This window comes from Passer domesticus, chromosome Z (genome assembly GCF_036417665.1).
Source record: "Passer domesticus isolate bPasDom1 chromosome Z, bPasDom1.hap1, whole genome shotgun sequence".
In the NCBI taxonomy this organism is placed as follows: domain Eukaryota; kingdom Metazoa; phylum Chordata; class Aves; order Passeriformes; family Passeridae; genus Passer; species Passer domesticus.
Window position 1 is genome coordinate 19,740,709 of NC_087512.1, and position 17,876 is coordinate 19,758,584.

The window sequence follows — 17,876 nt, forward strand, 5'->3', positions numbered from 1 at the left end:
GCGGACAAGAGTATTCAGGAGTATCATCACAGCAGGCCACTGGATTATCATGCTTGAGGTACAAAAGCTTGCTTGTGTGTAGCACCATACTATTTCATTCTGGTCCATTTCTCTCCAATACTGTCTTCAAAAGGCTCTGAAAAAGATAGAAAGAAAAAGACGACTTTTCTGCCAGACAACAAAGAGACAAAAATGAAGAAATAAAAAAATTACTCCAGTATCATCTCTTCAACCAACATACAATGCAAAATGACAGGGCCAGGCTGGATGGAGTTTTAAGCGACCTGGTCTAGTGGATGGAGTCCCTGCTCAATGCAGATGATCCATTCCAACACAAACCACTCAGTGATTCTACAAAATCGGTGGGTGTTGTGCATCTTTATGCATTTGAAAATTAAAGAAAGAAAAAGAAAAGTATTGTTTATGCATACATCTGTTTACTTTAACATTTGCACTAGAAGAAAATATGTTCCATGCTTTATAAAAGGACATATGATGTAGAAGTAACACAGCTTCATGTTCTATTAATAGTTGCCTGTATGGAGATTTTAGGTGAGAGACTGCTTCAAGACTGGTAAGATAAATGCAAATATAATTGAAAGCTGTGGAGGATCTTTGGGATAAATTTGGGAACCTGGCATCATATAAGTCTTAAATTTCTAACGTATCTATAAACTTCAAAAGTTTAATATAATAGTAAAGCCATAGTATCTATTTTCTAAATTCCATAATCAAAAACTTCTCTGAACACTTCAATCTACTGTTTCAAATATCTATTCAGCTAGGATTTAAAGTGACATTTCAGAATGAGAAATGTTTTATGGAAAACTGTAGTTTAATATATATTCAGGATTATGTGATATAATACTTTCAAAAACCAAAACCCCATGAAACAAAGCTTTAATAGGAGAAAAAAGCTCTCTGTTTTTCCCTAACTGCAATTGATAACACATACAATGTGCCCTGTTTTTAGAGTGAAATGGGTTGTTACTCATGATTTTTGGTAGGTATTCACCTAATATCAATAGTAAGACTAAATTGCATGCATTAAGAAAACCCAAAAGTGATTCTTAGCACCCATATAGGTGGGTCTAAAATACTGAGCAAATTCAAGATATCTACAATGGCAGAAACTGCCACACTCTGTGTTTCCTGCTGGAAAGAAGGGTCAGTTCCAAAAAAATGCACATCTTTGAAAAATACTTCCTGTCTGTGTTACAGTGGGGTAGGTATAAACAGCTTCAAATAAAATTAAAAACTTGCAAAGCTAGAATGAAATTTCTTCTGGTATACGCTTTAATCCATATTCATATTTCTATGACACAATTTGTTGGTATCACAGCTCCTATGGGTGCTTCACTTCATGCAATGTATATCACATATGTAAAGTGGATAACCCACAGGGCAAACTGCTGCTTCCATGCTGCCTCAGCCACCACTGCTGCCTTCTCCTGCCCTCTCCTCTGCCTGGGATGTGTCCAGCTCTCAAAATTTGGGCAGACATCTCCAGAGTCACCCATGGTTCATCTTCACCCTTTCATTAGAGCAGAACTTGCCAAATCTTAAATCTGGCTCCAACACCCTTTATACATTTTTCTACCCTGTACGGACCTGTCCATTTTAACCTAAGGTAAATGGACTCGGCGTTAGAGAATGGGGTTAAGCAAAAATCCTGAGACTGATATTTAAAACAGCTTAACATCTAAAACACCAAAAACGGCCGCCACCATCCAGAGGCGATGTCCGTGTCCACGCGGGGCTATGGCCATGGCACAGCAGCACGACACGGAGCTGCGCGACCCTGTTTGTCAGCGATCGGACCAAAGCCAAGCGAGACAAGAGAAAGCAGGACAGCGGTGTGCGATGAGAAGGCAGCCCAGGGACAGCCACTGTGCACAGCAAGGTCATTGACCAGCAGTCCTCAAGCTGAAGGGTGGTCGGGCGCCTGGAGGTGGGCCGCGGCCGTGGAACGGGCCCAGCCCGAAGGCGGGAGCGGGCTAACGGGGCGGGAGCGGGATAACGGGGCGGGAGCGGGATAACGCGGCGGGAGCGGGATAACGGGGAGGGAGCGGGATAACGCGGCGGGAGCGGGATAACGGGGAGGGAGCGGGCTAACGGGGCGGGAGCGGAATAACGGGGAGGGAGCGGGATAACGCGGCGGGAGCGGGATAACGGGGAGGGAGCGGGATAACGGGGAGGGCGCGGGATAACGGGGAGGGCGCGGCCCCGCGTCGTTGGAGCCTGCGGGCGCGCCCTCCCCCTGCCCACAGAGGGCGCTGTGCAGCGCCGCGCCCGGGCCCGGGTGAGCGGCTTCCGCAGCCCCCCGAGCGCCACCCGCGCTCCCCCGGCCGTCGCTGCTCCTCCTGGCTGCGGGCGGTCGGGGAGGGAGGGCAGTGTATCCGCCGAACCGGCGATGCCTGCTCCGCCCGCCCCGTCTCCGCTTTCCGCCTCAGCACGGGCACAGCGCGCCGCGCCCCCGCCCCACCACAGGGCCCCCGCTCCTTGGCCCCGCCGCCCTCAGAGGCCTCGAGCCGGGATCGCGGAGCTCCGCGCTCGCCGCGCTGCCCGCTCCGGCCCCGCCCGCTCGCGGCCTGACGCCGAGCACCTCGGGAGCTGTAGTCCCTTCTCCTAGAGCCGAGGGCGGGGGACCCAGGCAGCAGGACTACGATTCCCAGGAGGTCACGGGAGAGAGGGCGGGGCAGGTCGGGGGCGGAGCGGGGACAGCTCCGGTGCTGATCTCGACGCGGGTTTGCCGGCAGAGCCCCGGCGGGCGGCGGCGTTGTTGGCGTGCGGGAGCGAGCGGCAGCGGGCGGGCGGCGGGGCCGCGCCCGGCGATGAGGCACGAAGCGCCCATGCAGGTCGGTGCCTGGGCCGGAGCCGAGCGAGGGGTGCGGCGGGCGCGGTGCAGCCGAGAGCCGGGACGGGGCAGGAGCCCTCCGCCCGGCCGCCGGGCCGGCTCCGCTGCTGCGGGCAGAGGGCGACGACACCCCTTGCGTGTAGGGGGCCCGGGGCATGTGCTAAGGGTCGTGTCCCCGGGAAGGAGGGCCCGTCACGGGGCAGCGGGCGGGTTTCGAGTCACACTGGGGCACATCGAACGGTGCTTTTCAGGTACTGTCCCCCGAGCGCCGGTCGCAGCTCTCCCGGGACTGACTGGCTGTCAGGTGTTGGATGATGAGCTGTACCGGGGTGCACAGGAAGTTGGCACGATGCCTTCACCTGTGTAGTCATGGAGCAGTTGTCCACCTACACCGGGGAGAGGTGGCTCGTGGCTACAGCTGGGGGTAGCAAAGAGGGGCCCCTTCTCAGCAGTTTTTATGTGTGGAAAGATTGTTTCAAAGGTGGCTGAAGGGCGAAAAAAATTAACAAGTGGGACATAATTTGTAAATTATCTCCTTTCCCAAGGAAAGAAATTAAAACAATTTTCCTTAGTTTTTCATATCCTGTTGTGACTGGCAATAGGTATGTCTAGAAAAGGTACATTTATAGCATACACATCCAAACGCAGTGGAGAAGGGCAATAGCAAGCCAAAATGCTGCTTACAGATATTTAAGAAGCTATTATAAAATTACGATTAAAAAGGCCACAAACAAAGCTATTAAATACAGGAGTTTGCATGACAATTCAGCTCCTATCACTCAGCAAAATTATTAGACATGTCAGTGTGAGTTCATTGTAAAAGCATTGGAGTACAAGAGCCTGCCAAGCCACTAAGTGCGCAGAGAATCTCATATACACCTTTTAGTTAACTGATCTAGCTTCATCTGGAGTCTGTTGTCCTCCTTCTGCCACTCCCCCTTTTTGGAAGTGTACCGTGGAAGCTTGTTCACTTACTGGTTACATACTTACTAACCTCCAGCTCAGAAGCACTCAGTTTATGCTATTGATAAGATCCAGTGTCTGCTCCAATATATATCAGTCTAAATAGCTCTTACTGCACCATGACCAGATTACTATCCAGAGAAACAAGCCAATGTTTTGTTTGCTGGGTTTTTTGTTTGGTTCAGTTTTGTTTTGTTTTTATTTCTGCCATAAGATAAGCTTATCTTTCTTCTCATCTTCCTGTTAACTTTTCTGGGTGTTTTCCCATTCGAACTTGGCTTTCATAAACACACTTGATCAGAATTGTCATTAGTGCTGTCTCATCAGTGCCCTACACAGTGGCATTAGTATTTCACTTAGTCTCTTAGCCTGATACAGCTTCTCTGGCAAACAAAAAGGTACACAGTCTTTCCTAGTCTCATGACCCTGAGTGCTGTACTAAGTAGAGTAAATGGCAGAAAGCTTTAGCCATCTCATTTTAATTCTTTCATATTCTCTAGTAAATCTAAATGTATTTTTTCTGGAGGACCTGGCCTGACACAGCTCTTATTTTTTCTTTTCATAGCAGCACTATTTTGGTGGCCTCCTAATATCCTGTATTATACTAACTTTCTTAGGACTGTATCTTGTTTTGCCAATAATGCTACCTAGAGTGGGAATTAGAAATATGCTTCCTAAGATACCCTTTTCATAGACAAAGTAAATTTAGGTTAAAGAAAGAGAAATTATGGATAATTTGCGAGCTCACCACAAGAATCCAGGTCCTAGAGCCTTGCCAAAACTGTTTTTTACTACCTTACATTCTACTGTCCTGGGCTGCCTCTGGCAGTGTGGCCATATTCATGCTAGCTATGCTGACATGAAGCAGGTAGAGCTTCTCTGAAGTATTTTAACATCCCAGTTTCTTCTTGGTATTCCCCAACTTCGCCTTTCAGTGTTCTGCTTAAAAAAACCCTTTGCATTTATAACAACATGTTTCTGATTGTGCTGGGATACATTTACATATATACATGATTCTGACCCCATAATACCTTGAAGCAGATAGGCTTTTCCTGATGCTGCCAAGTACATTAGTTTACAAGCTGTGCTCTGCAGATGGCTGGCAATCAGTAAATTCCAAATAAGTGGCTGGTGCATTGTCTACTGAACCTTGTTAATTCTTATTAATTGGTTAAAAAATAAATGATTAAGATTTGTGAGAATTGGCTGTGGTCAGCATCTTTGGATATCAATGTTAAGATCACACCATAATATAAGAGAGTAAGCAGCTTGCACAAAGTGTAGAAAAGAAGAAAAGAAAAGTCATAGGATGCCTCTGAAAGAGTTAAGATCCGGTCCCTAGATTAGTCTTGATAGTTCACCTCAAAAATAATTAATTTATTAATGGCTGGGTTATTTGTCACAGTGTTCTTATACATAAGGATTTTGGTAATGTTTTAACTACTCTGATGATGTAGGTTGATCTACACATGAAAGAGAACTATGTGCAATGAGTGTCACTCAGTTGCACATCCTACATACCATTTGGTAAGTTAGAGTCATTGTATTTTTCCATTGTATTCAATTGTTTCAATATCCACTGATTACATTTGACTAGTTATATTTTGCAAAAGACATAAAGAATGCCTTGCTAAAGGCTGCATGTGCAGGAAACTCTGTTTTTACTAAAATATCAACTAAAGTCAGCTGCTGTATAGAAAGAAATAGAAGCCTATGTATTTCTACCCTGTATACAGGAAAGAACCATTTCTCTTTCCACTGCAACTATGGGTGTATAAACACTGGTCAGTCAGTGCTGTTCCACTCGTCTGACTGAAGTGATCTATTAAAAAGGACCTCAGTTACCCCACTTTCAGAGGCGGGCTATGCAACACTAGACAGGAAGAGAGTATTGCTCTTTTAAACAACTTTAAGTTCACTAATCAGTCTCTGTCCTCACTGTACATAGAAGGAAGACATTTTCTCTGGACTTACTAATGATCTTTTCCTTTAAGACATGGCTGTTATTAGAGTCTTTAAAAGGAAACAACTTTTTTGCTAAAGGCCTGAAGGAATAAATCTCAGTGCTTTCAATGTCAGGTTTCCTTGCCTTTTGCACCATATTTTCCAGGGGTAAATCATCCTCCACTAAGCATGCAGAGTGGGGTGTCTATATAAGTGCAAACTAAAGTTGTGTGCAGGCCAGGGACATCACAGCATCCTGTGCTGTTCAAGTAAGAAATCTGCTCAAATTGCTTCTGCCAAAGAATGAGGCCTGCCAACGCATAAAGAGTCACATTGCCAAATGTTTTGTTGTGATCATGAAGGTGTCAGGTAAACACAGTTTTTCTGACATTTGTTCTCAACCCTGCTCTATTTTCACCTCTTCTTTTGGGATCAAGGAAACAGCTGAACATGAGACTTGGAAAGCACCTGGGTCTGAACAGAAAACTCTGCTTAATGATTGAACTTGCCTATGCCCTTAAATAATCTATGTTTAAGGAGTTTACAGATGTGCTGTAAGCAGGAAAGCATACAAAGCTACCCTTTATTTGTCCTTGCACCATATTCAAACTGGCAACATAACTCCTCCTGGCTTTGATAAGGAGCAAGCATGTGAGATCTCCTGTCTATAGGTTTTCTGTTCATTGTCTTGAGCTTAGACTTCTCAGTTGACTCTCAAATCTGTCCCAAGTCCTGTAGGAAATGTCTTGAGACTGCTTTTGGTGCTAATGAAAATAACCCTGTGCATTTTTGCTTCAATTTTACCAAATAAGGCCAAAATTGTACTGAAGAGAAAACTCAGAGTGTTTTGTTGAAAGTGATGCTTGGTTAATATATCCATTTAACCTTTGAGAAAAGAACTTTGTCAAAATAAAGGGATGCATTTTACTTTATTTGAAACAGAATATCATAACGTTAGCGAGGTTTATTTGGTTCTCATCCATGTATGTAATGTTTAATTACAGGTGGGATCACAGTGTTCCTAGTGATTGCTTCCAGCATAACTTCCAAAGGTGGAACACAGCATCATCACGATCTTCTTCATATTTTACATATGCCTCCAATAGTAGGGAAAAGTGCTGTCAGGAGTGAACTGACACATTAGTACCTTGGGAAGTGGATTACAGTGCATTCCATACTTAATTTTTAAGTCAGCAGCTTGCATTTAAGAAAGAGAAACGCTACAGGCTTATTCAAAAAGTTAAAGAGGACCAAGCATTTATATTTTCCCTATAGTCAGCAGAAATACAGGTGTATTTCTTTAGAGTATCATTTAGATTGTCAGCATAATGTGGATTGTGCTTGGAAGAATTTGTCTGTTTGCTTACTGCAGAATGAGTGAGTTTGGAAAGTAATGGCAAAGTCTTAGCAACTGCACAGAGTTTGATGTTTCTTTACACTAGTGCAGGCTCATTTGGGTTTTGGACAGGAGAGAGGATCACTGTCAGTAGCCTAAATTTAGACTCTCCAAACAGTTTCAATTATTACCTCACTAATCCTCTTGAAGAAATTAGTCCTTTCCTATGCCTTTTGCATCCTGTAATAAGCGGACATACTCCTGCCCCTGAAATAGAAATAGCTTCAATTCTATATTCAACATGCCTGTAATTCTGCCTATGATACTGCAAGTAATGACTCCGTAAGTTTACGGCACAGTGAAAGTATTGGGTTTAAATTTTTTTTTTCAGAAATGTTAAGGAAATTGCCGTGTGAGTAATGCACATAACCACACTAATTTAGAGGGACATTGAAATTTCTGTGGGTAAAATGTGTATTTAAAACTATCCACAGGAAACACATTATTGCTCAGGAAGGCTACACAATGTACATGGTTCAGCAGGACTATTATTAGAATCCAGGTCTCCTGATTTCTCTGCTCACTGAATCATACTGTTTCTGAAGTGTTAGGCATTAAAGTGTGTGGGGATGAGTTGGAAGCTTCATAGGATTCAGGGCAGCAAATGGATGAAAGCTTAAACCTCTTTTTGTAAATCTGAAGCTGGTTGAAGAAGCTATGTGAAAGGCTTCCTAGGAGATAAAATCAAGAAAGAATGTGATATTCCTCCTTGCTACAAGGGGTAACTGCTGCTTTCAGCTGCAGCACAAGAGAGGGGAGCCACAAGGGCAGTGGAACAGGCTGTTGTAGCAACACACAGTGACCACAGATCTGGCACCCTCAGCCACTGCAGTCTTTGATCTGATAGACCTTATTGACTTGTTGCAAACTCTATGCAACATCAGCATGCCCTGTGTTATACTGCTTTACAGCAACTTGTGAGTAGACTCATTTAATCAATATTTGATTTCCTTTTGCTCTAAGCAAAATATCTCCAAATAGTTATACAATACAGGACAGTAATGAAAGTTTCTCTTTTTTATATAGAAATAATAAAGCTGAAAGATTAGTAATGTGTGTGTTTGACAATATTCAGGCTTTAATTCCGAATCTTCTTTGTTGCATAGCTGTGGAAGAAGTGAATAAATTTTAACGCCAATGCAAACACTCAGGTTGCAAGTGTGTAGGTACTCAATACTACATTTAATGAAGAAGGTAACTCTGAAATCGAATTCTGAAATAAAATATCCTATACCCTATAATTTATGAAGTATATATCTGACACTGAATTCTCTATTAAAAACTTGCTACTTCCAGAGCTTCCAGGTTTCTTCAGAGATTTTTGTCCCCACTCCTGTATGCCTCTTCAGTAGCCCAAAGAAGCTGGCATCATGTTTTTGATGCTATGAGATAGCAGAATTATCTAAAGCATTATACAGTAACGAAAATTTTGCTGAGAGTGTGGGTTAGTGCACAGCTGTTATCCTGGTTGCAGTTGTCCTTTCTGATTCCCCAAATGCATTCTGAGATGTCTAAATTAGAAAGCTTTTACATGAACTGCTTTTCTGTAAGCCTTTATGTTAGGTTATGGTGTCTGTCATTCTGTCTCAAATCAGGATGCAAAAGTGTTCTTAGAATAGTATAATCAAAGAACTTCCAGAGACTCTCAAAATACTTCATAATTTACTTGAAAACTCAGCTGAAACACTCTAAGTTCTTTATTTTTACCATTTGTTTTTGAGCAACCTAGGTAGAATTTTGGTCACATTTTCACTCTAATCTCTGCAATTTCTGTGAAAGCCTAAGGTGTACTTTTTAGAAAGAGAATCCATGATCTTTGAAATCTCTAGAGCAAAACAGGTTGCTCTTTAACAGTATTCAGTAATCTGTGCTTACTCAGGTGTATTTTAAGGACTGTATTTTAAGGACTCAGATTTCAAAATGCTGATTCATCCAGCAGGACCTTGACACTGTTGGGAGATGGGCCACTGCAAACCTCAACAAGGCCAAATACAAGGTCTTACACCTGGTTCATGGCAATTCTCTCAAAGGTTGGGCAGAGAAGTGCTTGAGAGCAGCCCTGTGGAGAAGGACTCAGGGGTGGTGGCTGCTGAAAAACTCACCATGAGCCAGCAGTGGGTGCTCCCAGCCCAGAAAGCCAAGGAAATCCTGGGCTGCATCCAAAGCAGCGTTGGCCAGCAGATTGAGAGAGGGGTTGTACCCCTCTGCTCTGCTCTGCTGAGACCCCACCTGGAGCACTGCATCCAGCTCTGGGGTCCTCAGCACGATGACACGGAGTTGTTAAAACAAGTCCAGACGAGGGCCAGGAGGTTGGTGAGAGGGCTGGAGCACCCCTGCTACGGGGACAGGCTGAGCAAGTTGGGGCTGCTCAGCCTGGAGGAGAGAGGATTGTGTGGGACCTCACAGACACCTTCCAGTATCTGAAGGGGCCTGCAGGGAAGCTGGAGAGGGATTCTCTGACAGAAACTGGAGTGACAGGGCAAGGAGAAATGGGTACACACTGAAACAGGGAGATTTAGCTTAGATAATAGGAAGAAATTATTTACAGTGAGAGTAGTGAGACACTGGCACGGGTTGCCCAGGGAGGTGGTGGATGCCCCAGGCCTGGTTCAAAGCCAAGTTAAATTAGGCCTTGAACAGCCTGGTCTGGTGGGAGGTGTCCCTGGCAGCAGGACTGGGACTAGATGATCCTTAACATCCCTTCCAAACCTTCATATTCTATTAATATAACTGCCACTTATGATGATGTTGCATTAATTTTGCAAATTCAAAAAACTACAGAATATACTAGTATTGGAAAAATATCAAGACTTTATTTCAGAGGTGTATATACTCACTATTTAATGGTATGATAACTAAAAGCTGGTAAAGGAAAAATGCTTTGAGTAAATTTTTAAGGATGGCAATAGATAGCAATGTATTTACAGTAAAACAAGTGGTTCAAGAATTTTATTAGATGTAAAAGTTGCTAAGCTTCTGTTTGAAAATATATCTATTGTGTCAAAATGAAACATTGATCTCTTATTTCTCTCTTATACAAATGAACTATCATTGCGTTTTCACTATCTATTCATCACATTTTCTGAAAACAAGTATTTTTAGTGATATACTCAAGAATTCGCCCAGATTTTTAGAATGATTTTTTTTTGTTTTTGTACCAGTCACCAGTCATTTTTACATCCTCTATTGCTAGCAGAACTACTACTAGATACAAGAATCACAAAAAATAATTAGATCTCTATGCAATTCTTAAAGTTCACATTGAAGCATGCACATGACTAATCTTTTAAGATAATATTCTTCTTGAGCTTCATTGATACCTGGCATGAAAAACTCCAATAAAATCTAAATGTTTCAATTTTTATGATAAAAGAGACAATGAAATATTTCTTTTTTGTTTTGAATTACAGATGGCATCCGTTCAAGATTCCAGATATGGCCAGAAAGATACATCTGACCAGAACTTTGATTACATGTTCAAACTGCTCATTATCGGCAACAGCAGTGTTGGAAAAACCTCCTTTTTGTTCCGATATGCTGATGATTCCTTTACATCTGCATTTGTAAGCACGGTTGGGATCGATTTCAAAGTAAAAACGGTTTTCAAAAATGAAAAAAGAATTAAGCTACAGATTTGGGTAAGCTAAAAAATAATTCTGTCAATTAAGCAAACTGTAGTAGTTTTGATACCATTTACACAACTACAGGTTTACATTGAGTGTCATAACCCTTATATATTTAGAGAGTGAGAACATAGGAAAGAAATAGCAGTTAATTATTTCTTGCATAGTTTTTCTGTCTTGAATAGTAGAGTGCAAACAGTATTTTTAAGGTATTGAAGTACAGTTCTTTATCATTATTTAAATTCCTTTTGGAAATAATACAGGTTGACACATATTAATATCTCTGTAATGAGCTATAAACATCTGTTCAATATGTAGTCTATTGAAACTGACACATTATATCAAAGTATCTCGAAACACTAATTTTAAGATCTGGTGTCTTGCCTTAAAAAATTATGAATGCATGCGTGAGCTGTAATCGTGGATGCATAACAGAAGGCATAATTTTTTGCACTGTCATCCTGATCACCTGAAACATCTTCCATCTTCTGCTGAGGAAGGAAACTTGTGCAAAGAGATAGTTTTACCCAGGCATACAAACCCCTTCATTCCTTGCCTATACCTTAGAGACAGTAGAAAGATATGCAGTGGAGAAAATGTGATGAGAGGGAATAGGTTTCCTTTTCCACCAGTTCTCATAAAAAATAGATGTTAGCCAAAACTTATTCCATAGAATCATAAAATATTCTGAGTTGGGAGGAACACCACTCCTGGCCCTGCACAGAACCAACAGAACAATCACTCCCTGTGTCAGATAGTCCTGTCAGAAACTTCTTGAATTCTGGCAGATTTGGTGCTGTGACCACCTCCCTGGGAAGCCTGCTCCAACACCCAAGCACCCTCTGAAAAAGGTGAAAAACCTTTTCCTAATGTTCAACTTATATTTTCTAATATTCTACTTAAAGCCCCCATGACACAGCTTCATGCCATTCCCTCGGGCCCTGTCATAGGTCATAGAGAGAAGAGGTGAGTGCCTGCCCCTCCTCTTCCCCTCAGAAGGAAGTTGTAACTTCCTTGCAGTGAGGTCTCCCCTCAGTCTCCTCCAGGCTGAACAGACCAAGTGACCTCAGCTGCTCCTCACATGGCTTCCCCTCAAGGTCTCTCACCATCTCTTTGGATGCTTTCTAATACCTTTTTGTCCTTTTTTGTATTATGGTGGCCAAAACCACACACAGGACTTGAAGTGAAGCTGCCCAGTGCATGATGCCTTGTAGTGGCTACCTGGAACAGAGGCTAGACCAGATTAAGAGAGTAAAAGCAAGTATTTATTAAAGGCCTTCAACAGGTACACCTTGGGCAGTCAGAAGCCTCCGAGAGGCTACACCCAAGATGGACAATGGTCAGGATCTGTTTTTCAGACAGATATGTTTGGTCCATTTACGTACCAGGGGTTAATCCTCCCATTACAGCTTCAGGCAATGAAGTCATATACCCCCAGTTTGCTCCTGCCCCCAACTCATTTTTGTTTGTACTTTTGGGGCCTGAGACAGTAAGGTGTCCTTCAGCTTCAGGCCTAGGGAAATTGTTTTCTCTGACTAAAATCTGAAGACAGTAGCTAACACTCTATATAATGTTTTAGAGTTATACATTAAAGCAGTACAGAATTTGAAAAATTTAAAAGCTAAAATCCTAAGGCATCATTCCCCTGAAAGCCCCAATTCCTCTAGGGCAGAGGAATGCAGAGCAAAGTAGGAGAATCCTTCCCTTGCCCAGCTGTGCAGGGTGCACCCCAGGACATTGTTGGATTTAGGACAGATTCACTGATACATCACCTCATTCTGATAGGGTGATACTAAAAGGAGAGGGTGAGACTGAAAGAAGAGGGAGAAATAGCAAGGCCTTTGCTCTGGAGCAAGAGCTGCAGGTCTTCCTGGTGTGCTTGAGGACTTAGAGCAGTGTTTCCTTTGTGAAATGTTTGTAAGAGCCTTAAACCCCAGATATTCCCTTTCTAATTTTTTTTAATGAATACAGATAATTTAAAATTCATTTAACAATGGGCAGCCATTAAATCTCAGAAAATCTTGGTTCAAATCTGATCAGTTCATCTAACATGATTTAAACAGCAGATAAATTGTATATTTTCTTAATATAGTACAATGGAGAATTTCTCAGGGTTCTCAAGACTCTATCTCATTAGGCTTCAGCCCTTGATATCTCAAATAATTTATTGTTCTATCCCCTCTAGGAACTAGAACAAAGACTTTTGTTTACTTTAGTGATAACCTAAGCATAAAAACTCTCAATGTTTTTACGCTTAGGTTATCACTATTGTTATAACAGTGGTTCATGCTAGGTAACTATATATCACGTGAATATAATGTGATACATATGTATATACATATATATATATATATATATATATAAACACTTCAATAACATGCTGATTTCATTTTAGTAGTTTAGTGTGGAAGACTGCATTGACAGAACCTTATTAATTTTTTATAATGGAGCAATAAAATTGTGTTCATATTACAGTTTTTACACAGTTTTTCTTTTAATTACCAAGTTACCATTATAGTAGGTTTTATTGTTCATGTTTTTCCTAGCAAAAATAGCAATTTTGGTTTACAAGGTTGTAATGTCATTTGACACCAGTATATTTTTTGCCTTTCCATGTCACAAATATGTGCTTAGCTCAAAGGTGTCCAGTTATGTAGATGTGTTATGGTCTATCCCTATGGTCTATCCCTGGCATAGATGGGATGTAGCAGCTGTATTCTTCCCAATTGTAGCAAAATGTATTTTGTTGTGCTTTGCATGGCATTAACATCAGAGTCAAAAAGGCTCTGACAGTTCATGCCTGAAAAAACCAAAACGATTGAAACAAACCCAAGAGTTCTGTGTTCCTTAGGGAAGAGGAAACAGAGGGTCAGAGCATGGAAGAGACCTACCTGTTTGAACAGTCGTGCTCTGGGATGAGACAAGACTTCAGATCACACTTTCACAGGAAAGGGTTTTACCAAATTAAGTCAAATTTAACAGTTCACTTCTAGCTGTTTGTGCTTTTTAGGTGGAGTGTTCTGTGTTGGAGCACTGCGTTGCAGTTAAGCTTGCTAGTAAATCCAATCTCAGAGATTGTTGCATCTCTGAGACCTTCAACAAAACTAGTAAGGGATCTCAGAAAGCTATTCTAGTGCACAAAATCTGAAATAGAGCACTATTATCCTGTCTCCTAAGTTATATCCAGAGGAGAATTGTTCTTAATAGGCATTGTCTATATATGTAGCTAGTGTCTATATTATATTATACTTTATTTTTACTGGTTATGCAGATAACATTCTAAAATGAATAGTGCTCTTGTAATATCAATTTCCATTTTATTTATTTATTTGTTCCTTTATGAAAGACAATTTATATTAGATAGAATATAAAATCAAATTAATCATAGTGAGTGTGAGTTGATGTTAAATCTGAGTAGAAGCATGAGGTTATAATACTTGCATGAAGTTATAACACTCAAAATCAGCAACAAACTATTTGGTGGCATCATGTGGTAGCTGATATTCAGCATATATGAAATAAATTATTGAAAATCTCACAGTTTTGTAAACTCAGAAGACTACAGATGCAACTTTGAATTGTGTTTTGAATGACAAAATTAGAACTGAATTACTTTGCCAGACACTTAAGTGGAGAAATATATGGAATGATGCTGCTCTGCTATTCTTGCTTGACAATAAAATGCAGAAATATATAAATAGTAATGCTGTTAAGTCACTGTAATTCCCTATGTAGACACACAATCAATTCAATCCAATTTTTCCTGTTACAATTTTGTACATTGTCTTCTAGGTTAATACTCCTCTTTAATAGTACTTTCAACAAGATACTTTCTGTTCAACTTGAAGCCTGTAGGAGCTTGCAGATTCTGTCAGAATAAGATTCTTGTATGCTTACCAGTGAAGGTTACAAGTTTGTTTAAAGTCAGCATGGGCACTCAAGGAAGCAGAGCCATTATTTAATAATAAAATTCACAGTGTATTATTATGGATCCAATAGGAAGAGTTATCAGAATGAGATAGGTGTTGTTTACATACTGGGACACCCTGGAAGTCTTTTCTTTGAGGTTTTTTCTTGCTTGGAGGCAATAGTGTCTTATTCTTGAACTGTCTTCGGTAATTTTTCAAGTCATGGAGAATGGGCTCCCTCCAGTCCTTGCTGTAATATAATTTTCAAAGGGTCAGAAAGAGCCGGCTGGGAACACTGTAGCTTTTTCTTCTTTTTTTCCTTTTGAGCCAAACATCTTTCCACAGTATTTACTACTGGAATTGAAAGAAGTTCAGAGTTCAAGTGCTATATTGATTAGTGGTAGCACATTACCTTGTCATAGGACCACCATCTGGCCCCAAAATTTTGTTTCACAGCACATTTTAAGTGTGACAATCTGCTATTGACATTAGGAAGACAGAATATTAACGTCTCTTATCTTTTAGAAGACAGGAATCAAAAAAAATTGTGCTTTACCTAAAAAGGTATTGATTTCTCCATTGAAACTATACAAAAATTTTGTAAAGACAACTTGTCTGTATGCAGCACATATAGACACAGGATCAAAGTCCATTAAGGGGCTTTAGGATGTTTTACAGTGTCAAATAATAAAAAGTAATATATTTTCCTTCCATTTGGTTTGAATTAGTAATATTAAAGGAAAGAGCTGAAACCAGTAAGCTATAAAATTTTCTCACTTTCAAACTTACATTGAATTTTAAAAAATGATTTCTCAATATTAATTCAGACAAAAATACATTATAACTAAAGCTATTAAAAGCTCAAATATGTGAAAATCAGAAAATAAAAATAAGAACCTTTTAAATCTATCTGTAGCTGTAGTGTTGTAAAACCTTGCATTATTTTTGGGAACTGTCAATGATATAATACAAATAACAGCCTGCAGTAGTTTATGGAGAAATTATAAGCTTATTTGGATAGCAGAATTAGTTAGCTAACATGTCAAAATACACCACAGGATAGGGAGGAAAAAACATAAGGAAAAACAAAGTCCAGATATTGGCTCTTAGAAGAAAGCATAAAATTTTCAAAGAGAGGTGTAACATATTTAACCGACAGTTTATCCATACCTTGTCTTTGGCTCATTTTTAAAATTTACTTTATCAGAAGCCTCAGTGATTTCAAACCAATTTCAGTACAAATTTTGATTGAGGAATAAAGTATCAAGTTGTCCCTCAGTGGTCTGTGTATTGCACAAAGGAATTATAACTGTATTCATACAACAGTATCTGATTGTAGCACTTTGATGCAAATATCAAATAAGAACACTGCACTGCCTTTTGCTGCTTAGATGGCTTTTCCCTGGGACTAGCTGTACAATTCAAGAATGGGATGCAATAATCATATAGAAAGATATCCTCCTAGAGAAGACAGGATAAACGATGCCTGTGTCAGCATTTCCTTCTCAGAAGTGTTTGTGACAGTTTCATTTGATACCCAAAATGTTGCTTCCTTCACATCAACAGCTTCTATAAATCATCGTAAGGCTTAAAGGCTAAGTGAGGACTGGGTTTTGTAAGCTGACTGAGAAAATACAATGTCATCATTCAAAAACTAAAACTATTAGAACTATTAAAAAAATCTATAAATATTAGGCACCTGATTTTTAATTTTTTTTTTCTGCAAGCTTCCGAACATTCCTTTAGCAGTACATAGAATTCAAATTAAAAACAAAAAAGAAAAAAGTGTGAGAGAGAGTGTGTGTGTGGTAGAATGGTCTGTAGAGTACCAATATGCATGAATATTGTCTTGATACTGAGGTCTTTGGTGGGTATTTTGCAGTAACTTAAAAGTGTGGAGGCAGTGTAATATTGCAGAAATACCCTGAAACACTGACTGGGGCTATAAGAATCAGTTCAGGAATCGCTAAATACACTGGTTCAGTAGAAAGACAGTGAAAGCTGAAGCAATAAAAGTAAGAGGTAGGAGTAGCATATGGAGAAAGAGGATAGCAAATGTAGCAAGTATTTCATCGCAAGATTTTCAGTCACATCTGTCTCATCTGAGTGTTTTTAATTTCTATGATAGCCAGTACAAACTATATTTCATTATTCCTGTCTCAGCTGCTGGTGACAATGTGTAGCTGCTACTCTGAATACATAATCTTTTTAGGTGAGGATAGTAAATCTAATATTGAAAATTATACTTTCTCATCTCAGCATGAAAATCAAATGTGTATACTGTAATACATCAGACAAAGTGATTTGTAGAGAGTAATGTAGAATCTTGGAATGTGCTGAGGTGGAAAGGACCCATCAGGATTGCCAAGTCCAACTCCTGGCCCTGCACAGGACACCCCAAGAGTTACATCATGTGCTTGAGAGCATTGTCCGAACGGTGGAGTGACTACTTCCATGGGGACACCGTTCCAGTGCTGGAATTTGAGATTTCTCTGGATTCAGCTGTATTAGTAAACGAGACATTCTAAGACTGACCCTAGGCCCTGGTTTTCAGCTGGTATGGAATAGTTTTTGTCCGTAAGTTTAAACTCTTTCAGTTTTTGAAAGAGAATGGACTCATCCTGATCTTGTATGAGAAAGGTCTCTGTCCTTTGCTAAGTCCTGAACTCTGCCCAGGAACTGCTAGTGCTTGCAAGCCTGAGTCAAAGCAGTTTGACAAAACATGATGGCAGTTTCACAGCATAGACAAATTTGATAGCCTTGTAGTGCTTCCTGTTACAACTTATTTTGCTGTTACAGACCTGGTCTGAAGGAGCAGCACCTCCAGGCAGACACAAGCAGGGCTGACGTGTCCACTGTGATAAGCAATATGTTTACAAATGTTGGTGTCAGAAGGTCCTAAAGGAACCATTCCCGAGAAAAGATTGTTAATGAGTAATGTAGTTTTGACAGATAGAATGCTATAGTCTTTCTGGACATTTCCAGAAAGATTAGCTGAAACAAGGGCAAATTCTAGGAAGCTTTTGTTTCACTTTGAAGATGCCCTTCAACGGGTAAATGTTATCCAGTTGTAGTTGGATATGGTCTGTCTGAATTATTTCATTTCTCCTATTTTGCTTATTTCTCCACAATATAAATCATTGAAGAGTCTGAAGTTTTGGGGTAGGATCCTCCTTTCATACATA

The 17,876-nt window shown here is 40.6% G+C and overlaps 1 protein-coding gene across 1 annotated transcript in view; it reads left to right on the top strand.

Annotated features, from left to right (window-relative positions):
* The first annotated feature begins 2,699 nt into the window (after positions 1–2,699).
* The window catches only part of RAB3C (RAB3C, member RAS oncogene family), a 122,494-nt gene continuing 107,317 nt past the window's right edge, over positions 2,700–17,876 (top strand). Inside the window, exons 1-2 of the mRNA XM_064402927.1 lie at positions 2,700–2,858; positions 10,571–10,798. Of these exons, the coding sequence (XP_064258997.1) occupies positions 2,835–2,858; positions 10,571–10,798 (252 nt within the window). The 5' untranslated portion in view covers positions 2,700–2,834. The remainder of the gene's footprint in view (positions 2,859–10,570; positions 10,799–17,876) is intronic.